The sequence below is a fragment of the Archocentrus centrarchus genome, chromosome 19, assembly GCF_007364275.1.
Source record: "Archocentrus centrarchus isolate MPI-CPG fArcCen1 chromosome 19, fArcCen1, whole genome shotgun sequence".
Lineage (NCBI taxonomy): Eukaryota > Metazoa > Chordata > Actinopteri > Cichliformes > Cichlidae > Archocentrus > Archocentrus centrarchus.
In genome coordinates this window covers 2628385-2653240 of record NC_044364.1, presented here as the reverse complement: position 1 = coordinate 2653240, position 24856 = coordinate 2628385, and the positions used below count along the sequence as shown (strand labels likewise).

Genomic DNA, 24856 nt, shown 5'->3' with positions numbered 1-24856 from the left:
GTACTGTCACCCTTCCTGCTGACTGTTGCTTATGTTTGTCAGAAATGCTAATGCACTGTACTGTGGCATATTAAAACTCACCATCATGTGATAGCAATACTGAAATAAAGAGACAGTTCTGAATTCATTTATTAAAATCCAGTCCAATGCATACATGCATTAGTTGATCATGCCTTGTTTTCTTACTTGAGCTGTTAATTATACAATAAATTAGTTTGAATTAAATACAGAGCTTTATTTGTATTTTACACACAGCCGTGACGGAGCGTACAGGAACCCAATGCATAGCATTCTAAAAGTGCAAAGAATCAGCCGCAGATGTGCCACAGATACTGTATATAGATTAGTGACCACAGAGGAAGGAAGAATAGATGATGAGATGCTGAGATCCTCAAATCAGATAGATGGACCATAAACTGAAGACTAATGATCACGACCACAGGAAGCAGAAACAGAAGAGTTCACTGATGTTCTGTTTGTGTGTCTAATGTTAAAAATGAAGTGAAGGTGAAGCAGGCTGACGGTGAGCCTGACCGTGCGTTTTCTCCAACGTTCAGAAGCGTAAGAAAACAGGAAGTGACATCATTGGGTGACTGCTCTGCTCTTGCAGCACGATAAAGGTAATCCCTCCTGGCAGTTGGTCCCTCCGAGTCCCGGCCCGTCCTCTCTCTGCTCTAATCCAGGATCAGGGATTCGCTTCTGCGGCTCAACGCCGCTGTAATCCGTGTGGGCCGCTCGTCGGCCAGAACATGTCAAAGCAGATCGGGCCACCCTGCGACCCGCTATCTTTACAAAAGCTAGTTCTTCGTTAGGTTAGTGTTCTTGACAAAATAATCTCATTTTAAAAGTCTACATATTAAAAGCCTGTACACACAAATAATAGAAAAATAAAAGACTGCATTCATTTCGCCTCTGGACACGTTAGCAAAGTATTTACTATCATTAAACTGAGCGCAGGTTTATAGACAGTCACAGCAAATCATAACTGCTGCTGAATTTAAAGTTTAAGGTGGCTGCAGGATCCTGGGGACACTTACAAGGCAATAAATACTAAAATAGCTCATCAGGTTACAAAGCCCCCAAACCCTCTAATCACTGACCTGAACAGTCTGTTCTCCCTCAAAGATTGCTACCAATCCTTCTTCTTTGCTACTTTACATCGAGTAAAAGTGCATTTGAGAAGAATGAAGCCGATTACAATATATGACTCATTACAAGGAATGCAGGTCGAGGCAGGAAAGCAATGGGATGAGTTTAAGATAAAAATGGAGATGAGCTGGGAGACTAGGATGAAAAAATGGATAATGTTAAAAAAAATTTAAAAAACACACCCACACACACCTTCCTGCTGTCCAGTTAATGTATGAGAAATGATGTGATCCAGCAGGAAAGAGGAGAGAGGACAAAGAGAGGAAAGAAGGAGACATCGAGCAGGTCTACTGGTTCTTCTTGTCTTCTGGAGGAGAGTAGGGAGGAGGCTTGTCCTGGAACAAGAGCACAGTTTTGCTTTGAGGCCAAAGTCAGCTGTTTCAAATGTGAAACATTGTAACTGTTAGTGGAAGAGTAAGAATGCACAGTGGCCTTTGATTACTGAGAGAGAAGCTGAGGCAAACAGCTGGTCTTTAATCCAGTAAAATCATTTCTCTGCAGACACTTTGTGCACAGTTCCTGTCTGTGAACACAGAAACTTTTAAGATCTATTTTTTTTTTTTTACTGCTGTGTCTGAAATTTCAGGATCTGACAGGCGGATCTATCAACGGGTTCTACTTCCTGTTTCTGCACCACCGAAGAAAAGAGACAAAACAAACACTGGAGGGGAGGGAACATTTCTGACCTCACCGGCAGACATCCATGTTTAAAATAAACTGGCGAATGGCTGCACCAATATTTATGTTTGTTTTACTATGTTTTTGTTATTAATTACCCTTTTTTGTGTGTCAGGGAATAACATGAAATCTTAATTATGGAAAATATCTGACTTGTTTTCTTCCCCAGTGCAAACATTGATGTGATAATATATACTGTCAATGCCATTTTAATTACCAATAAGCTGACATCTATTCTGTACAGCGCTACATTTCAATGTTTGTTACATTAAATGTAGCATTAAAATAAATCGATATTTAATCTTTAGGTATAAAATATGTAAAAACTGTAGATAAATTCTTTTAAAAGGCGCTCATACTGAGCAAAACTCTTCAGATTGCTTTAAAAATCTGCCCTGAAGTCCAAAGCACAAAGAAGCTTACCATCATACAATCACTGGCCACTTCATTAGGTACACTTTGCTAGTAATGAGCTGGACCCGCTTTTGTCTTCCGACCTACTTTAATTCCTCACTCACGGGTTTGACAAGTTGCTGGAAACAATGATGTAAATTTCCTGTTCCACCACATCCCAAAGGTGCTCTACCGGATTAAGATCCATCATGACTGTGGAGAACATCTGAGTACACTGAACTCAAGAAACCAGTTTAAGATGATCTGAGCTCTGTGACCTTATCCTGCTGGAAGCAGCTATCAGAAGATGGACAGGCTGTGGTCATAAAAGAATGGACATGGTCCCCAACAATGCCCAGGTAGGCTGTGGTGTTTGAACGATGCTCAGTTGGTACTAAGACACCCAAAGTGTGCCAAGAAAACATCCCCCACACCACCAGACCAGCAGGCTCTGATTCAGCCTGAACCAGAACCTGAAGGCAGAATGACCCATGCATTCATCTATTTATGCCAAATTCTGCCCCTACCATCCAAAGTTCACAAAAGAAATCAAGACTCACCAGGCAACATTTTTACAATCTTCTATTGTCTCATTTTTGTGAGCCTGTGCAAACTGCAGCCTCAGTTTCTCCTCCTACATCAACAAGGCATGTTCACTCAGAACTGCTGCTCACTGGACACTTTGTCTGAGCATGCTCTGTAAACCCCAGAGATGGTTGTGTGGGAAAATCCCAGTATTCTGAAATGCTCAGACCAGCCCACCTAGCATCAACCACCATACCATCTTTAAATCACCTTTCTTCCTCATTCTGATGCTCAGTTTGAACTTCAGTAATCTTGACCATGTCCAACATGACTAAATGCAATAAGCTGCTGGTGTTGACGAGCAGTTGAATAGGTGTACCTAATGAAGTGGCTGGTAAGCATATATGAAAAGCAAATAACTATAGCTTATCTTATTATCCTACACACAAACGGTTACTGCTCTCCTAAAGGAAGAATGGGTCAATTCAATAAGACATGGAATTTCAAACAGCATCACAGCCGCTCGATTAAGATGACTGACGATACTTACACTGTATTTGACTCATTTAATAATAATAATAAAAACATTTATAAGCGGGGACATCCAGGCAGCTTACCTGTGGCAGGTACACATGTGTAGGGGGCAGCGTGGCACAGCTGGCGCTCGCTGCTGCTTCGGCTGCTTTGGCCTCGGCTGGGAAAGAGCGTGAGACAAAGGAGGGGGACATTAGCTAAACATGGGTCTTACTTTTAATCCCTGGGATATATGAGATGAGAGGTGCTAATCAAGCTGGAGGTTCAACGGTCAGTGCACTGAGGAAGGAAAAAGACATGTATGTTATCAAAAAGAGGGAGCGCAACAGCGAGCAGAGGAGGCGGCAGAGCACCGAGTGAGAAAATAGCTTTGATGTGTGATCAGAATGAAGGGAGAAAAGATTTTTCTTCAGATTATCTGATATTTTTAATGTAAGAGTGTTTGGTTAAAATCAATGTCACAGTCTAAAAACTCTTTTTCTAGTATTTTTTTTTTCCACCTCAATTTATGGTCTGCTTTAGAAACCGTGTTAACTCAAAGTGACTATACTAAGCTCGTTCAGTTGTAATGCCTCCTGACCATAGTCCAGATGTTACGGAGTTTGGAAATGTTCAGAGTTCTTCCACATAAGTAGGCAAAGCCCTACAAAACTGGAAAAAGCTGTAAGATATTTTTCTCTGGCATCAGATGCCAACTTTGCACCCTTGAAATCACTTTTTAAAGGCCTTTTCCAGTCTGACTGCCTTCTCTGACATCTTTGAGCACCTTTCTGTAAAAAAATGCGTCTGCTGGGATGTATTTAACCTTTACAGTGACTGTAATTTATGGAAACATACTTAAATATTGTAAATGCTATTTTTGGATAACAAAGGCCTTTTTTGGCACATTTCATGTGCAGGACAAATTTATGCCCCCCCAAATTGTAGCTGCACACAATTAGACATTAGCAGCTGCAGAATCACTTACAGAGGCTGTGATGTGAATTCACATCAAACTCTTTACTGGGGCAGCCAGCCCTGAATAAAGGGAAATATTTAAATGGCATTATAAAATCTACATAACTTGCACACAGCTTTTTTCAGGTGGAAAGTGTTTAAAATATTTTGGAGATCAGTGTTGCAGTAGGATGTGACATTAGCTCGTCTTTAACCATAAGCTCCGTAGTACAAAGTCTGCATGATGTTGGATTATGCCCGTGTGATAATATTCAAGGTGTATTTACTGCCAGCAAACAGGCAACATGTGTCCTGCCTCCAGCAGGCTGACTCACCTAATCCACACAAAGCACTTCCAATATTATGAACACATGTGAACTGGACCATTTCTGCTGCCCATTACAGGTGAGAAAAGACAAATGTGGTAAATAATCCCACCTGATTCTCTGGAAATTTAAGTTCCTGTGTGAAAACGGCTGAGAACTCTTTAGAGTTCCTGGTATGATGACACCACACAACAGCAAAGAACAGCAGAGTCTCGATGTCAGAGGAACCAATAAGGCAGGTTCCACTTAACCTGTGTCTGTACTCACTGCTTCAAAGAGGCTCAAAGGTTTGTTCAAATATCTTGAGGAAAAAAATCTATCCATACTTTCCAAACATGGATAGTATGTAAAGTAAAAATGTTTTACTCTCACTAAGAACACCTCTGGATGATTGACAGTTAAAATATTTCTTATTAGGGCCCGAGCACGAACTGTGCGAAGGCCCTATTGTAATTGCTTCGTTTATTATTAGGGCCCGAGCACGAACTGTGCGAAGGCCCTATTGTAATTGCTTCGTTTATTATTTTTATTATTATTTTTAGGGCCCGAGCACGAACTGTGCGAAGGCCCTATTGTAATTGCTTCGTTTATTATTTTTATTATTATTTTTTTTATTTTTATTATTATTCAGGCAAATGAATTGGCTTTTTGGGGGCTTTATCATATTCAAAAACTCATGAAACTTTGCACATGCATCACACCTGGTGAAAATTTAAGTATTTTCATGGGCTCGGGCAAGGGCGCGCCCAAATGGCTCGCTAGCGCCCCCTAAACTGGAGCCCCACCGCTGTGTTTCACGTACATGAATGAAACTTCATACACATGTATATCATGTCCAGGCGCACAAAAAATCCTCTTGGAGCCATGCCCTAAACCCAACAGGAAGTCCGCCATTTTGAATTAATTATGCAAATTTGGCGATTTGCAGCCCTCACACTTTCTCTAATAACTCAGAGGTTTTAGACGTTATCATCTTCATATTTGGTTTGTCTAACCTACACCCCCAGGGGAATCTAAATCTCGAAAATGGTGAGTTTTTGCCAAGGGGGAGGGGTCCTTATGCCCCTTTGACCTTTGATCATTCGCCATGAAAATTTGATTGCCTCTCATTCATACCTACATGATCCAATGTGCATCAAACTTCTCCAGTAGGATGAGGGTGCCCCCCTGAACACATACATATGACAATATTTAATATCAGTCGCAGCGCCACCTAGTGGGAACAGGAAATGTCATATTTTACACTTGGAGGTCCAGCTCCAAGGTGGTTTAGCAGAACCATCTCAAATTTCACCTGGAAAGCCTTAAGAAGTTGGACTTACTGTGTTTTCAAAACTGTGAGTTTTTGACAAAAGGGCGTGACCCTTATGGGACGGCAAAGTTCGATGATTCGCCATGAACACAAAAATGGCTGTAACTCAAAGCCAACTTGCCCAATCTGGCTCAAACTTCAGTGGTGTGATAAGCATGCTGCCCTGAACACACTCATATGCATAAAGTCCATAAACGTTAGAGCGCCGCCTAGTGGCAGCTCGGAATATCTTAAAATAGCAAGTTTTTTGAGTAGCCCCGGAGCTACGTTTTCTCTACATGTATGAAAATGTACATGCTCGTGTAACATACTAAGACGTACAAAAAAGTCTCTTGGACCCATACCCCAAACCCTACAGGAAGTCGGCCATCTTCAATTGAAGGTGTCAATTTTTGCGATTTCCACGCCTGCTATTTGAACGAACTTGTCCTAGGGCATTTCACCCAGTGACACCAAATTGGCTCCAGATCATCTACACAAGTAGCCCATCAAAAGTTATTCAGGGTTTTGTAGAATATTGAACGGTGTTGCCATGGCAACCCTCTGAATTTGGACTTTTTTCAATTTCAAATTCACAGAGATTCTAAACATCAGCCCCTGGGCTGTGCTTTCTCTATGTACCTGAAAATGTGCCTGCTGATGTAAAATGCTAACATCTACAAAAAAGTCTCTCGGACCGATAGCCGAAACCCAACAGGAAGTCAGCCACGTTCACTTTAAAGTGTCATTTTTGCCGCATTTTTCGCCTTTTCCAGGCCTTTTTGCCTCAACTCCTCCTAGGGCATTTGACCCAGTGAGACCAAAATGGCTCCAGATCATCCACACAAGTAGCCCATCAAAAGATATTCATGATTTTGTAGAATATTGAACGGTGTTGCCGTAGCAACCCTCTGAATTTGGACTTTTTTTCCATTTCAGGCCCAGATAGGTTCTAAACATCAGCCCCAGGGCAGTGCTTGGTCTGTGTACCTGAAATCGTGCATGCTGAAGTAACATCCTAAGACGTACAAAAAAGTCTCTTGGACCGATAGCCGAAATCCAACAGGAAGCCTGACATGTTCTAATTAAGGTTTCATTTTTGCAGCATTTCTCACATTTTTCAGGCCTGCTATTTGAATCATCTTCTACTACAGCTTTTCATCCAGTCACACCAAAATGGCTCCAGATCATCTACACAAGTAGCCCATCAAAAGATATTCATGGTTTTGTAGAATATTGAACGCTGTTGCCGTAGCAACCCTCTAAATGTGGGATTTTACTCATATACCACAGTGCACCAAATTGTTACATCTCTGACATACATTGTCCGATGTGCCTCAAACTTCACAGGCTTAATGGGAGGGTAAGGGAGACTGGACACACCCCTCTATCAGCTTTGTTTCACACTCATAACGCCACCTAGTGGCAACAGGAAATCAGTAGGACACTGATACTCATCATCCTATGGTCATTACAGTTTCATTGATGGCTGCAGGCATTACATAGAGCATTGTGACATATTAATTAGTGGGCACTCACCGACGCCACCTAGTGGGAGCGGGAGACGATCGACGCGAAGTACGGCTAGCCTGCTGAGCCGTCAGCAGCCGGGTGAGCCAGCTACTCTCTCGTCTGCGAGAACCTCCGAGCGCGGTTCGGCTGGAGCGTGCCACGGGTCGACGCGCGGCTTGGCTGGAGCGCGCCAGGGGTCGACGCGCGCCGGGTGCGAGGGCCCGCTCATCGCCGCTTGCAGCTTTAATTAGGGCCCGAGCACGAACTGTGCGAAGGCCCTATTGTAATTGCTTCGTTTATTAGGGCCCGAGCACGAACTGTGCGAAGGCCCTATTGTAATTGCTTCGTTTATTATTATTATTATTTTTATTATTAGGGCCCGAGCACGAACTGTGCGAAGGCCCTATTGTAATTGCTTCGTTTATTATTATTATTATTATTATTATTCAGGCAAATGAATTGGCTTTTTGGGGGCTTTATCATATTCAAAAACTCATGAAACTTTGCACATGCGTCACACCTGGTGAAAATTTAAGTATTTTAATGGGCTCGGGCAAGGGCGCGCCCAAATGGCTCGCTAGCGCCCCCTAAACTGGAGCCCCACCGCTGTGTTTCACGTACATGAATGAAACTTCATACACATGTATATCATGTCCAGGCGCACAAAAAATCCTCTTGGAGCCATGCCCTAAACCCAACAGGAAGTCCGCCATTTTGAATTAATTATGCAAATTTGGCGATTTGCAGCCCTCACACTTTTTCTAATAACTCAGAGGTTTTAGACGTTATCATCTTCATGTTTGGTTTGTCTAACCTACACCCCCAGGGGAATCTAAATCTCGAAAATGGTGAGTTTTTGCCAAGGGGGAGGGGTCCTTATGCCCCTTTGAACTTTGATCATTCGCCATGAAATTTTGATTGCCTCTCATTCATACCTACATGATCCAATGTGCATCAAACTTCTCCAGTAGGATGAGGGTGCCCCCCTGAACACATACATATGACAATATTTAATATCAGTCGCAGCGCCACCTAGTGGGAACAGGAAATGTCATATTTTACACTTGGAGGTCCAGCTCCAAGGTGGTTTAGCAGAACCATCTCAAATTTCACCTGGAAAGCCTTAAGAAGTTGGACTTACTGTGTTTTCAAAACTGTGAGTTTTTGACAAAAGGGCGTGACCCTTATGGGACGGCAAAGTTCGATGATTCGCCATGAACACAAAAATGGCTGTAACTCAAAGCCAACTTGCCCAATCTGGCTCAAACTTCAGTGGTGTGATAAGCACGCTGCCCTGAACACACTCATATGCATAAAGTCCATAAACGTTAGAGCGCCGCCTAGTGGCAGCTCGGAATATCTTAAAATAGCAAGTTTTTTGAGTAGCCCCGGAGCTACGTTTTATCTACATGTATGAAAATGTACATGCTCATGTAACATACTAAGACGTACAAAAAAGTCTCTTGGACCCATACCCCAAACCCTACAGGAAGTCGGCCATCTTCAATTGAAGGTGTCAATTTTTGCGATTTCCACGCCTGCTATTTGAACGAACTTGTCCTAGGGCATTTCACCCAGTGACACCAAATTGGCTCCAGATCATCTACACAAGTAGCCCATCAAAAGTTATTCAGGGTTTTGTAGAATATTGAACGGTGTTGCCATGGCAACCCTCTGAATTTGGACTTTTTTCAATTTCAAATTCACAGAGATTCTAAACATCAGCCCCTGGGCTGTGCTTTCTCTATGTACCTGAAAATGTGCCTGCTGATGTAAGATGCTAACATCTACAAAAAACTCTCTTGGACCGATAGCCCAAACCCAACAGGAAGTCAGCCACGTTTACTTTAAAGTGTCATTTTTGCAGCATTTTTCGCCTTTTTCAGGCCTTTTTGCCTCAACTCCTCCTAGGGCATTTGACCCAGTGAGACCAAAATGGCTCCAGATCATCCACACAAGTAGCCCATCAAAAGATATTCATGGTTTTGTAGAATATTGAACGGTGTTGCCGTAGCAACCCTCTGAATTTGGACTTTTTTTCCATTTCACTTACAGATAGGTTCTAAACATCAGCCCCAGGGCAGTGCTTGGTCTGTGTACCTGAAATCGTGCATGCTGAAGTAACATCCTAACACGTACAAAAAAGTCTCTTGGACCGATAGCCGAAATCCAACAGGAAGCCTGACATGTTCTAATTAAGGTGTCATTTTTGCAGCATTTTTCACATTTTTCAGGCCTGCTATTTGAATCATCTTCTACTACAGCTTTTCATCCAGTCACACCAAAATGGCTCCAGATCATCTACACAAGTAGCCCATCAAAAGATATTCATGGTTTTGTAGAATATTGAACGGTGTTGCCGTAGCAACCCTCTAAATGTGGGATTTTACTCATATACCACAGTGCACCAAATTGTTACATCTCTGACATACATTGTCCGATCTGCCTCAAACTTCACAGGCTTAATGGGAGGGTAAGGGAGACCGGACACACCCCTCTATCAGCTTTGTTTCACACTCATAACGCCACCTAGTGGCAACAGGAAATCAGTAGGACACTGATACTCATCATCCTATGGTCATTACAGTTTCATGGATGGCTGCAGGCATTACATAGAGCATTGTGACATATTAATTAGTGGGCACTCACCGACGCCACCTAGTGGAAGCGGGAGACGATCGACGCGAAGTACGGCTAGCCTGCTGAGCCGTCAGCAGCCGGGTGAGCCAGCTACTCTCTCGTCTGCGAGAACCTCCGAGCGCGGTTCGGCTGGAGCGTGCCACGGGTCGACGCGCGGCTTGGCTGGAGCGCGCCAGGGGTCGACGCGCGCCGGGTGCGAGGGCCCGCTCATCGCCGCTTGCGGCTTTAATTATTTTTATTTTTATTATTATTCAGGCAAATGAATTGGCTTTTTGGGGGCTTTATCATATTCAAAAACTCATGAAACTTTGCACATGCGTCACACCTGGTGAAAATTTAAGTATTTTAATGGGCTCGGGCAAGGGCGCGCCCAAATGGCTCGCTAGCGCCCCCTAAACTGGAGCCCCACCGCTGTGTTTCACGTACATGAATGAAACTTCATACACATGTATATCATGTCCAGGCGCACAAAAAATCCTCTTGGAGCCATGCCCTAAACCCAACAGGAAGTCCGCCATTTTGAATTAATTATGCAAATTTGGCGATTTGCAGCCCTCACACTTTTTCTAATAACTCAGAGGTTTTAGACGTTATCATCTTCATATTTGGTTTGTCTAACCTACACCCCCAGGGGAATCTAAATCTCGAAAATGGTGAGTTTTTGCCAAGGGGGAGGGGTCCTTATGCCCCTTTGAACTTTGATCATTCGCCATGAAATTTTGATTGCCTCTCATTCATACCTACATGATCCAATGTGCATCAAACTTCTCCAGTAGGATGAGGGTGCCCCCCTGAACACATACATATGACAATATTTAATATCAGTCGCAGCGCCACCTAGTGGGAACAGGAAATGTCATATTTTACACTTGGAGGTCCAGCTCCAAGGTGGTTTAGCAGAACCATCTCAAATTTCACCTGGAAAGCCTTAAGAAGTTGGACTTACTGTGTTTTCAAAACTGTGAGTTTTTGACAAAAGGGCGTGACCCTTATGGGACGGCAAAGTTCGATGATTCGCCATGAACACAAAAATGGCTGTAACTCAAAGCCAACTTGCCCAATCTGGCTCAAACTTCAGTGGTGTGATAAGCACCCTGTCCTGAACACACTCATATGCATAAAGTCCATAAACGGTAGAGCGCCGCCTAGTGGCAGCTCGGAATATCTTAAAATAGCAAGTTTTTTGAGTAGCCCCGGAGCTACGTTTTATCTACATGTATGAAAATGTACATGCTCGTGTAACATACTAAGACGTACAAAAAAGTCTCTTGGACCCATACCCCAAACCCTACAGGAAGTCGGCCATCTTCAATTGAAGGTGTCAATTTTTGCGATTTCCACGCCTGCTATTTGAACGAACTTGTCCTAGGGCATTTCACCCAGTGACACCAAATTGGCTCCAGATCATCTACACAAGTAGCCCATCAAAAGTTATTCATGGTTTTGTAGAATATTGAACGGTGTTGCCATGGCAACCCTCTGAATTTGGACTTTTTTCAATTTCAAATTCACAGAGATTCTAAACATCAGCCCCTGGGCTGTGCTTTCTCTGTGTATCTGAAAATGTGCCTGCTGATGTAAGATGCTAACATCTACAAAAAAGTCTCTTGGACCGATAGCCGAAACCCAACAGGAAGTCAGCCACGTTCACTTTAAAGTGTCATTTTTGCAGCATTTTTCGCCTTTTTCAGGCCTTTTTGCCTCAACTCCTCCTAGGGCATTTGACCCAGTGAGACCAAAATGGCTCCAGATCATCCACACAAGTAGCCCATCAAAAGATATTCATGGTTTTGTAGAATATTGAACGGTGTTGCCGTAGCAACCCTCTGAATTTGGACTTTTTTTCCATTTCAGGCCCAGATAGGTTCTAAACATCAGCCCCAGGGCAGTGCTTGGTCTGTGTACCTGAAATCGTGCATGCTGAAGTAACATCCTAAGACGTACAAAAAAGTCTCTTGGACCGATAGCCGAAATCCAACAGGAAGCCTGACATGTTCTAATTAAGGTGTCATTTTTGCAGCATTTTTCACATTTTTCAGGCCTGCTATTTGAATCATCTTCTACTACAGCTTTTCATCCAGTCACACCAAAATGGCTCCAGATCATCTACACAAGTAGCCCATCAAAAGATATTCATGGTTTTGTAGAATATTGAACGGTGTTGCCGTAGCAACCCTCTAAATGTGGGATTTTACTCATATACCACAGTGCACCAAATTGTTACATCTCTGACATACATTGTCCGATGTGCCTCAAACTTCACAGGCTTAATGGGAGGGTAAGGGAGACCGGACACACCCCTCTATCAGCTTTGTTTCACACTCATAACGCCACCTAGTGGCAACAGGAAATCAGTAGGACACTGATACTCATCATCCTATGGTCATTACAGTTTCATTGATGGCTGCAGGCATTACATAGAGCATTGTGACATATTAATTAGTGGGCACTCACCGACGCCACCTAGTGGAAGCGGGAGACGATCGACGCGAAGTACGGCTAGCCTGCTGAGCCGTCAGCAGCCGGGTGAGCCAGCTACTCTCTCGTCTGCGAGAACCTCCGAGTGCGGTTCGGCTGGAGCGTGCCACGGGTCGACGCGCGGCTTGGCTGGAGCGCGCCAGGGGTCGACGCGCGCCGGGTGCGAGGGCCCGCTCATCGCCGCTTGCGGCTTTAATTATTATTATTTTTATTATTATTCAGGCAAATGAATTGGCTTTTTGGGGGCTTTATCATATTCAAAAACTCATGAAACTTTGCACATGCGTCACACCTGGTGAAAATTTAAGTATTTTAATGGGCTCGGGCAAGGGCGCGCCCAAATGGCTCGCTAGCGCCCCCTAAACTGGAGCCCCACCGCTGTGTTTCACGTACATGAATGAAACTTCATACACATGTATATCATGTCCAGGCGCACAAAAAATCCTCTTGGAGCCATGCCCTAAACCCAACAGGAAGTCCGCCATTTTGAATTAATTATGCAAATTTGGCGATTTGCAGCCCTCACACTTTTTCTAATAACTCAGAGGTTTTAGACGTTATCATCTTCATATTTGGTTTGTCTAACCTACACCCCCAGGGGAATCTAAATCTCGAAAATGGTGAGTTTTTGCCAAGGGGGAGGGGTCCTTATGCCCCTTTGAACTTTGATCATTCGCCATGAAATTTTGATTGCCTCTCATTCATACCTACATGATCCAATGTGCATCAAACTTCTCCAGTAGGATGAGGGTGCCCCCCTGAACACATACATATGACAATATTTAATATCAGTCGCAGCGCCACCTAGTGGGAACAGGAAATGTCATATTTTACACTTGGAGGTCCAGCTCCAAGGTGGTTTAGCAGAACCATCTCAAATTTCACCTGGAAAGCCTTAAGAAGTTGGACTTACTGTGTTTTCAAAACTGTGAGTTTTTGACAAAAGGGCGTGACCCTTATGGGACGGCAAAGTTCGATGATTCGCCATGAACACAAAAATGGCTGTAACTCAAAGCCAACTTGCCCAATCTGGCTCAAACTTCAGTGGTGTGATAAGCATGCTGCCCTGAACACACTCATATGCATAAAGTCCATAAACGTTAGAGCGCCGCCTAGTGGCAGCTCGGAATATCTTAAAATAGCAAGTTTTTTGAGTAGCCCCGGAGCTACGTTTTATCTACATGTATGAAAATGTACATGCTCATGTAACATACTAAGACGTACAAAAAAGTCTCTTGGACCCATACCCTAAACCCTACAGGAAGTCGGCCATCTTCAATTGAAGGTGTCAATTTTTGCGATTTCCACGCCTGCTATTTGAACGAACTTGTCCTAGGGCATTTCACCCAGTGACACCAAATTGGCTCCAGATCATCTACACAAGTAGCCCATCAAAAGTTATTCAGGGTTTTGTAGAATATTGAACGGTGTTGCCATGGCAACCCTCTGAATTTGGACTTTTTTCAATTTCAAATTCACAGAGATTCTAAACATCAGCCCCTGGGCTGTGCTTTCTCTATGTACCTGAAAATGTGCCTGCTGATGTAAGATGCTAACATCTACAAAAAACTCTCTTGGACCGATAGCCCAAACCCAACAGGAAGTCAGCCACGTTTACTTTAAAGTGTCATTTTTGCAGCATTTTTCGCCTTTTTCAGGCCTTTTTGCCTCAACTCCTCCTAGGGCATTTGACCCAGTGAGACCAAAATGGCTCCAGATCATCCACACAAGTAGCCCATCAAAAGATATTCATGGTTTTGTAGAATATTGAACGGTGTTGCCGTAGCAACCCTCTGAATTTGGACTTTTTTTCCATTTCAGGCCCAGATAGGTTCTAAACATCAGCCCCAGGGCAGTGCTTGGTCTGTGTACCTGAAATCGTGCATGCTGAAGTAACATCCTAACACGTACAAAAAAGTCTCTTGGACCGATAGCCGAAATCCAACAGGAAGCCTGACATGTTCTAATTAAGGTGTCATTTTTGCAGCATTTTTCACATTTTTCAGGCCTGCTATTTGAATCATCTTCTACTACAGCTTTTCATCCAGTCACACCAAAATGGCTCCAGATCATCTACACAAGTAGCCCATCAAAAGATATTCATGGTTTTGTAGAATATTGAACGGTGTTGCCGTAGCAACCCTCTAAATGTGGGATTTTACTCATATACCACAGTGCACCAAATTGTTACATCTCTGACATACATTGTCCGATCTGCCTCAAACTTCACAGGCTTAATGGGAGGGTAAGGGAGACCGGACACACCCCTCTATCAGCTTTGTTTCACACTCATAACGCCACCTAGTGGCAACAGGAAATCAGTAGGACACTGATACTCATCATCCTATGGTCATTACAGTTTCATTGATGGCTGCAGGCATTACATAGAGCATTGTGACATATTAATTAGTGGGCACTCACCGACGCCACCTAGTGGAAGCGGGAGACGATCGACGCGAAGTACGGCTAGCCTGCTGAGCCGTCAGCAGCCGGGTGAGCCAGCTACTCTCTCGTCTGCGAGAACCTCCGAGCGCGGTTCGGCTGGAGCGTGCCACGGGTCGACGCGCGGCTTGGCTGGAGCGCGCCAGGGGTCGACGCGCGCCGGGTGCGAGGGCCCGCTCATCGCCGCTTGCGGCTTTAATTAGGGCCCGAGCACGAACTGTGCGAAGGCCCTATTGTAATTGCTTCGTTTATTATTATTATTTTTAGGGCCCGAGCACGAACTGTGCGAAGGCCCTATTGTAATTGCTTCGTTTATTATTATTATTATTTTTATTATTCAGGCAAATGAATTGGCTTTTTGGGGGCTTTATCATATTCAAAAACTCATGAAACTTTGCACATGCGTCACACCTGGTGAAAATTTAAGTATTTTAATGGGCTCGGGCAAGGGCGCGCCCAAATGGCTCGCTAGCGCCCCCTAAACTGGAGCCCCACCGCTGTGTTTCACGTACATGAATGAAACTTCATACACATGTATATCATGTCCAGGCGCACAAAAAATCCTCTTGGAGCCATGCCCTAAACCCAACAGGAAGTCCGCCATTTTGAATTAATTATGCAAATTTGGCGATTTGCAGCCCTCACACTTTTTCTAATAACTCAGAGGTTTTAGACGTTATCATCTTCATATTTGGTTTGTCTAACCTACACCCCCAGGGGAATCTAAATCTCGAAAATGGTGAGTTTTTGCCAAGGGGGAGGGGTCCTTATGCCCCTTTGAACTTTGATCATTCGCCATGAAATTTTGATTGCCTCTCATTCATACCTACATGATCCAATGTGCATCAAACTTCTCCAGTAGGATGAGGGTGCCCCCCTGAACACATACATATGACAATATTTAATATCAGTCGCAGCGCCACCTAGTGGGAACAGGAAATGTCATATTTTACACTTGGAGGTCCAGCTCCAAGGTGGTTTAGCAGAACCATCTCAAATTTCACCTGGAAAGCCTTAAGAAGTTGGACTTACTGTGTTTTCAAAACTGTGACTTTTTGACAAAAGGGCGTGACCCTTATGGGACGGCAAAGTTCGATGATTCGCCATGAACACAAAAATGGCTGTAACTCAAAGCCAACTTGCCCAATCTGGCTCAAACTTCAGTGGTGTGATAAGCATGCTGCCCTGAACACATTCATATGCATAAAGTCCATAAACGTTAGAGCGCCGCCTAGTGGCAGCTCGGAATATCTTAAAATAGCATGTTTTTTGAGTAGCCCCGGAGCTACGTTTTATCTACATGTATGAAAATGTACAGGCTCATGTAACATCCTAAGACGTACAAAAAAGTCTCTTGGACCCATACCCCAAACCCTACAGGAAGTCGGCCATCTTCAATTGAAGGTGTCAATTTTTGCGATTTCCACGCCTGCTATTTGAACGAACTCGTCCTAGGGCATTTCACCCACTGACACCAAATTGGCTCCAGATCATCTACACAAGTAGCCCATCAAATATTGTGGAAATCTTTAAAAAATATTAAACGGCCTTGTCACACCAGGCCATTAAATTTGGCCTTTGTTTTTCTCCCTCACCACCAAAATTGTTTGTGCACTTGTTCGCACATGCTTTGTCTGATCAGGCTGAAAATTTAATCACTCATGTACACACCCAGGCTGAATCCATAACTACAGATTCAAGACTGTAGGCGCAATAGCGCCCCCTACAGAAGCAAATGAAAATTTGTATGACCGTCCACAGAATTAGTTTTGCTCTGAAATACATGAAATATCTTTCACCATTCCTTACAAAATCCTCATCTATTTGATAAGCCTCCTGCCCTGAACACATTGATATGCATAAAGTCCATAAACGTTAGAGCGCCCCCTACTGGCAGCTTTAAATATCATAATATACCATGTTTTTTAGCTAGCCCCTGAGTTACATTTTATCTACAGCTCTGAAATTTTGCACACTCATGTAACATCCTAAGACATACAAAAAAGTCTCTTGGAGCCATACTCCAAACCCTACAGGAAGTCCAGCATCTTCAATTGAAAGTGTCAATTTTTGCCATTTTCAGGCCTGCTATTTGAATGAACTCCTCCTAGGGCATTTCACCCAGTGAGACCAAATTGGCTCCACATCATCTAGACAAACAGCCCATCAAAAAAGTCAATCAGACCCATGCCCTATTTTGCATGCTGGAGCCGTGACCACACCCCCAAATATTCCATTGCGTCTATGCCGAGAGCAAAAGATACCTTTTCCTATAAAAGAATTCAACTTTCTAGAGACCCATCACGATCACAAAACCTCCGAGTGCGGCACGGGTCGACGAGCGCCACAGGTCGACGCGCGCGGAGTGCGAGGGCCCGATATCACCGCTTGCGGTTTTAATTATTATTATTATTATTATTCAGGCAAATGAATTGGCTTTTTGGGGGCTTTATCATATTCAAAAACTCATGAAACTTTGCACATGCGTCACACCTGGTGAAAATTTAAGTATTTTAATGGGCTCGGGCAAGGGCGCGCCCAAATGGCTCGCTAGCGCCCCCTAAACTGGAGCCCCACCGCTGTGTTTCACGTACATGAATGAAACTTCATACACATGTATATCATGTCCAGGCGCACAAAAAATCCTCTTGGAGCCATGCCCTAAACCCAACAGGAAGTCCGCTATTTTGAATTAATTATGCAAATTTGGCGATTTGCAGCCCTCACACTTTTTCTAATAACTCAGAGGTTTTAGACGTTATCATCTTCATATTTGGTTTGTCTAACCTACACCCCCAGGGGAATCTAAATCTCGAAAATGGTGAGTTTTTGCCAAGGGGGAGGGGTCCTTATGCCCCTTTGAACTTTGATCATTCGCCATGAAATTTTGATTGCCTCTCATTCATACCTACATGATCCAATGTGCATCAAACTTCTCCAGTAGGATGAGGGTGCCCCCCTGAACACATACATATGACAATATTTAATATCAGTCGCAGCGCCACCTAGTGGGAACAGGAAATGTCATATTTTACACTTGGAGGTCCAGCTCCAAGGTGGTTTAGCAGAACCATCTCAAATTTCACCTGGAAAGCCTTAAGAAGTTGGACTTACTGTGTTTTCAAAACTGTGACTTTTTGACAAAAGGGCGTGACCCTTATGGGACGGCAAAGTTCGATGATTCGCCATGAACACAAAAATGGCTGTAACTCAAAGCCAACTTGCCCAATCTGGCTCAAACTTCAGTGGTGTGATAAGCATGCTGCCCTGAACACACTCATATGCATAAAGTCCATAAACGGTAGAGCGCCGCCTAGTGGCAGCTCGGAATATCTTAAAATAGCAAGTTTTTTGAGTAGCCCCGGAGCTACGTTTTATCTACATGTATGAAAATGTACAGGCTCATGTAACATCCTAAGACGTACAAAAAAGTCTCTTGGACCCATACCCCAAACCCTACAGGAAGTCGGCCATCTTCAATTGAAGGTGTCAATTTTTGCCATTTCCATGCCTGCTATTTGAACGAACTTGTCCTAGGGCATTTGACCCAGTGAGACCAAATTTGCTCCACATCATCTACACAAGGAGCCCATCAAATATTGTGGAAATCTTTACAAAATATTAAATGGCCTTATCACACCAGGCCATTGAAGTTGGCCTTCGTTTTTCTCCCTCACCACCAAAATTGTTTGTGCACTTGTTCGCACATGCTTTGTCTGATCAGGCTGAAAATTTAATCACTCATGTACACACCCAGGCTGAATCCATAACTACAGATTCAAGACTGTAGGCGCAATAGCGCCCCCTACAGAAGCAAATGAAAATTTGTATGACCGTCCACAGAATTAGTTTTGCTCTGAAATACATGAAATATCTTTCACCATTCCTTACAAAATCCTCATCTATTTGATAAGCCTCCTGCCCTGAACACGTTGATATGCATAAAGTCCATAAACGTTAGAGCGCCCCCTACTGGCAGCTTTAAATATCATAATATACCATGTTTTTTAGCTAGCCCCTGAGTTACATTTTATCTACAGCTCTGAAATTTTGCACACTCATGTAACATCCTAAGACATACAAAAAAGTCTCTTGGAGCCATACTCCAAACCCTACAGGAAGTCCAGCATCTTCAATTGAACGTGTCAATTTTTGCCATTTTCAGGCCTGCTATTTGAATGAACTCCTCCTAGGGCATTTCACCCAGTGAGACCAAATTGGCTCCACATCATCTAGACAAACAGCCCATCAAAAAAGTCAATCAGACCCATGCCCTATTTTGCATGCTGGAGCCGTGACCACACCCCCAAATATTCCATTGCGTCTATGCCGAGAGCAAAAGATACCTTTTCCTATAAAAGAATTCAACTTTCTAGAGACCCATCACGATCACAAAACCTCCGAGTGCGGCACGGGTCGACGAGCGCCACAGGTCGACGCGCGCGGAGTGCGAGGGCCCGATATCACCGCTTGCGGTTTTAATTTTTATTATTTTTTTTATTTTTATTATTATTCAGGCAAATGAATTGGCTTTTTGGGGGCTTTATCATATTCAAAAACTCATGAAACTTTGCACATGCATCACACCTGGTGAAAATTTAAGTGTTTTAATGGGCTCGGGCAAGGGCGCGCCCAAATGGCTCGCTAGCGCCCCCTAAACTGGAGCCCCACCGCTGTGTTTCACGTACATGAATGAAACTTCATACACATGTATATCATGTCCAGGCGCACAAAAAATCCTCTTGGAGCCATGCCCTAAACCCAACAGGAAGTCCGCCATTTTGAATTAATTATGCAAATTTGGCGATTTGCAGCCCTCACACTTTTTCTAATAACTCAGAGGTTTTACCACGTTATCATCTTCATATTTGGTTTGTCTAACCTACACCCCCAGGGGAATCTAAATCTCGAAAATGGTGAGTTTTTGCCAAGGGGGAGGGGTCCTTATGCCCCTTTGAACTTTGATCATTCGCCATGAAATTTTGATTGCCTCTCATTCATACCTACATGATCCAATGTGCATCAAACTTCTCCAGTAGGATGAGGGTGCCCCCCTGAACACATACATATGACAATATTTAATATCAGTCGCAGCGCCACCTAGTGGGAACAGGAAATGTCATATTTTACACTTGGAGGTCCAGCTCCAAGGTGGTTTAGCAGAACCATCTCAAATTTCACCTGGAAAGCCTTAAGAAGTTGGACTTACTGTGTTTTCAAAACTGTGAGTTTTTGACAAAAGGGCGTGACCCTTATGGGACGGCAAAGTTCGATGATTCGCCATGAACACAAAAATGGCTGTAACTCAAAGCCAACTTGCCCAATCTGGCTCAAACTTCAGTGGTGTGATAAGCATGCTGCCCTGAACACACTCATATGCATAAAGTCCATAAACGTTAGAGCGCCGCCTAGTGGCAGCTCGGAATATCTTAAAATAGCAAGTTTTTTGAGTAGCCCCGGAGCTACGTTTTATCTACATGTATGAAAATGTACATGCTCATGTAACATACTAAGACGTACAAAAAAGTCTCTTGGACCCATACCCTAAACCCTACAGGAAGTCGGCCATCTTCAATTGAAGGTGTCAATTTTTGCGATTTCCACGCCTGCTATTTGAACGAACTTGTCCTAGGGCATTTCACCCAGTGACACCAAATTGGCTCCAGATCATCTACACAAGTAGCCCATCAAAAGTTATTCAGGGTTTTGTAGAATATTGAACGGTGTTGCCATGGCAACCCTCTGAATTTGGACTTTTTTCAATTTCAAATTCACAGAGATTCTAAACATCAGCCCCTGGGCTGTGCTTTCTCTATGTACCTGAAAATGTGCCTGCTGATGTAAGATGCTAACATCTACAAAAAACTCTCTTGGACCGATAGCCCAAACCCAACAGGAAGTCAGCCACGTTTACTTTAAAGTGTCATTTTTGCAGCATTTTTCGCCTTTTTCAGGCCTTTTTGCCTCAACTCCTCCTAGGGCATTTGACCCAGTGAGACCAAAATGGCTCCAGATCATCCACACAAGTAGCCCATCAAAAGATATTCATGGTTTTGTAGAATATTGAACGGTGTTGCCGTAGCAACCCTCTGAATTTGGACTTTTTTTCCATTTCAGGCCCAGATAGGTTCTAAACATCAGCCCCAGGGCAGTGCTTGGTCTGTGTACCTGAAATCGTGCATGCTGAAGTAACATCCTAAGACGTACAAAAAAGTCTCTTGGACCGATAGCCGAAATCCAACAGGAAGCCTGACATGTTCTAATTAAGGTGTCATTTTTGCAGCATTTTTCACATTTTTCAGGCCTGCTATTTGAATCATCTTCTACTACAGCTTTTCATCCAGTCACACCAAAATGGCTCCAGATCATCTACACAAGTAGACCATCAAAAGATATTCATGGTTTTGTAGAATATTGAACGGTGTTGCCGTAGCAACCCTCTAAATGTGGGATTTTACTCATATACCACAGTGCACCAAATTGTTACATCTCTGACATACATTGTCCGATCTGCCTCAAACTTCACAGGCTTAATGGGAGGGTAAGGGAGACCGGACACACCCCTCTATCAGCTTTGTTTCACACTCATAACGCCACCTAGTGGCAACAGGAAATCAGTAGGACACTGATACTCATCATCCTATGGTCATTACAGTTTCATTGATGGCTGCAGGCATTACATAGAGCATTGTGACATATTAATTAGTGGGCACTCACCGACGCCACCTAGTGGAAGCGGGAGACGATCGACGCGAAGTACGGCTAGCCTGCTGAGCCGTCAGCAGCCGGGTGAGCCAGCTACTCTCTCGTCTGCGAGAACCTCCGAGCGCGGTTCGGCTGGAGCGTGCCACGGGTCGACGCGCGGCTTGGCTGGAGCGCGCCAGGGGTCGACGCGCGCCGGGTGCGAGGGCCCGCTCATCGCCGCTTGCGGCTTTAATTTATATTATTCTGGGTGGGGCAGCACGGTGGCTGTGAGGTGCTGTTGCCTCACAGCTAGAAGGTGTGGGTTCAAATCCACCTTTCTGTGTGGAGTTTGCATGTTCTCCCCATGTCTGTGTGGGTTCTCTCCGGGTACTCCAGTTTCCTCCCACAGTCCAAACACATGCAGTTAGTGGGGTTAGGTTAATTGTCCATAGGTGTGAATGGTTGTCTGTCTCTCTGTGTTAGCCCTGTACAGGATTATACTGGGTATTAATTACACTTATGCTGGGTTAGCATGATGCTTTTTATTTAGGCTGCAGCTGAAGTGAACATCAGCTAGCTGAAATCAGAGCCCCTCTATCAGAGAGTCTCACCTGCTGCTGAGGAGGGGAGGTCTGGATCATGTGGTGGCTGCTGACCCAGAGGAGCAGAATAAGGAGGTGGAGGTATGTATGCTGCAGAGGCATCAAACGCTGGAGGAGTGGGGTAGAATCCATCTGTAGTGCAAGGGCAGAGTGTTGCAGTTTAGACCAGCTGCTATGAACACTTTGAGGAGATGTGGAACTAAACTGATGACAACTCCACTTTCTACCTGGAGGAGGAGGGTTAGGGTAGGAGTATCCAGGTGGAGGTCCTGCTGGGTACATTCCATTGGCAGGGGGGGGAGGGTAAGCGTAGGCCCCATTAGCCATGTAGGGGCACCCACCAAAGCCAGGAGTCACAGGCTGACCTCTGGATGCTGAAATGAGAGGCAGTAAATCAATTAATAATTCCATAAAATAACAGGAATTGTACAGTTTTATTTGTGTTGCTTTGTTAGCATACCCTGAGCTGCAACCTGCAACATGTACTGTCCAAACTCTATGGCTCCTCCAGAAGCAAAGATGAGCTTGAACGTAGCACTGCCCTCCCAACCACCTGGGAAAGAGAGTCAACAGTCTCATAGACACAAAATGCTGCGTGTCCGTGCACGATTACAGCCCCACAGAGAAAGGGTGCACCTACCTCCAGGTTCTGCATTGATGGTGCCCTTGATGTAATTGGCCCCCAGGACAGGCTGTTTGATCTCACAGCCCTTCATCAGGTAGAAAGGCATCATAAAAGACTGCAGTGCATCACGTCCTTTAGCCAGGAAGATCACCTGGGAGTCAAAGAAACAGCACCATCTCAGCTACTCCCCTACGAACTATAAACACTATGCTCTAAGCTTATTATCATTATTAATAATAATAATAGAGTTCCGCAGATTGTTGCGTACTGTATGTGAATTGTGGCACCATTATGCCAACAAAAGGCTTTGTGTAAACAAAGAGTTAAGAGTTGTGGGTGTTGTCACTCACCCTGTATGGAGTCAGGTAGATGCTGCCCTTCTTGCTCTTTCTGAAGGCTTCGGGCAGCCTCTCCGCATCACAAAAAACAAGCTCCACATTATCATGGTTCATCAGCACACTAGTTACAGAAACAGAAATAAGACACTGGAAATAGCTGATTGGAAAAAAAGAGAGTTTATCCAACATTTTTTTATGTGCATCAAAATAAAAACCTACAATTTTTGTATGAGGTTTTGACCTACTTTCATCTGAAAGGCTTAAAAATGAGCTCACTGGGTTACTGACTCACTGTCCATTGCCTTTAGTACAAAGTACTATAAGCAAAGGATTATGCTTACTTGCCATCTAGTGACAGAGCTTACTACAGGTTCTGGGTAAGCTCTAATGGGTTTATCGTTACTCTGCAGCATCTTCCAGAAGAATCTGTCAGTGATTTTGTCTCATGCAAACTGATGACATTTGCTCCGGATGAAATAAACAAAACAAATATTTCACCACAGAGCAGGCCAGAGTGCAGACTCTACAGGCTGAGGGGCTACGCAGCACTACTGCACTGCAATATATGCTCAGCTACTCCTGCAAAAAGGCTAAATAACGTCTCATCCTCGATATGTTGGACTTATTAAAACATTAAAAATAAAAAAAAACATTTATGTAATCCCACGTGAAGCCTGCGGTGATGATATAACAGGCTGAAGGCCATATTTGGGCTAAAAGTTCGAGACCCGGTTGTGTAAAATGCGCAGCGAATATTACATTAGGAAATATGGCGATAAAATAATAATTATAGCCGTGCTGGTCGTGAACCATGTGGGGGTTTATTTTCTGTCGTCCTGCATTGATTAGGAGCTACTCTTCAATTCGGATTATATGATGACACCATAAGCCATAAGGCACTTTGTAAAAATGAAACTGGAGTCAAAAATGAAAGCCCAACGGTTGCTTCAAGCTTTTAGAAATATTTTTGTATGTAACAAAAAGCTACCAAACGCTAAAAGTTAGAATTTCAATGCAGTGTTTACTGTGTGCGCGCGTGTATTAACCGAATAAGACTAATAAGCTGCTGATATGTAAAGTATCTCCATGAAATGTCAGAACCACATTATTTTTGAATGAGTCTGGCGTGACGCTCGCCCCAGAGAGAGCGGATAACTTATCCCAGTCCGGTGAACGGTAACCGCTAGCTAACCGCCGCTAACGGACGTTACCTCTCGCTGTTGTTGATGATGACACCGCCGGACTCCGAGTGGTTCTGATTCAGAGTCATGGCGACGGCCCTCCAGGATGTCTCAAAAAAAGATTAAAAGACTGTGTTAGGCAAGCAGGAAAACGTATCCACAGGCCTCTCTGCAGCCTTTCCCCCGCGCTGATAACGGTTGTTGTGATACGGAGGCTGCTGAGGTTACTGCACCTGCCCTTCCGCCTTACGTGTGACACGCCCACGGGGTGACGTAACGCCCCCTTTAAAAAGTCGGTTTAGTGAAATTTAGGTCTGAAAAAATATTCAGGTCGATATTTAAAATGTTTTTTGAAACACTGAAGATCAAATGTCTGTGACTGAATGATGTTTGAATGAGCGACGCAAGATGATGTATTAAGAGAAAGTTCTACAGGGTTCTACAACGGCTGCAGTACAGACAGCACTTCCAATAATAATGCTGGAAAATGACCACTTACATAAGACTTTCAGCTTGCCAAAC

The 24856-nt window shown here is 43.9% G+C and overlaps 1 protein-coding gene across 2 annotated transcripts; it reads right to left on the bottom strand.

The window, feature by feature from the left end:
• Nucleotides 1–100: 100 nt before the first annotated feature.
• wbp2 (WW domain binding protein 2) lies at nt 101–24746 on the bottom strand. 2 transcript variants are annotated; one of them, XM_030754979.1, is made up of 8 exons: nt 24365–24746; nt 23166–23274; nt 22831–22966; nt 22651–22743; nt 22415–22564; nt 22200–22322; nt 3363–3439; nt 101–1484 (listed from the first exon to the last, which is right to left on the bottom strand). In XM_030754979.1, the coding sequence occupies exons 1-8, from the start codon at nt 24421–24423 to the stop codon at nt 1437–1439; spliced, it is 795 nt and encodes a 264-aa protein (XP_030610839.1). In that variant the 5' UTR covers nt 24424–24746; the 3' UTR covers nt 101–1436. The 2 variants fall into 2 exon arrangements, with proteins under 2 accessions (XP_030610839.1, XP_030610840.1); XM_030754980.1 differs by having other exon boundaries at nt 22418–22564; nt 24365–24743.
• Between the last annotated feature and the right edge of the window lie 110 nt (nt 24747–24856).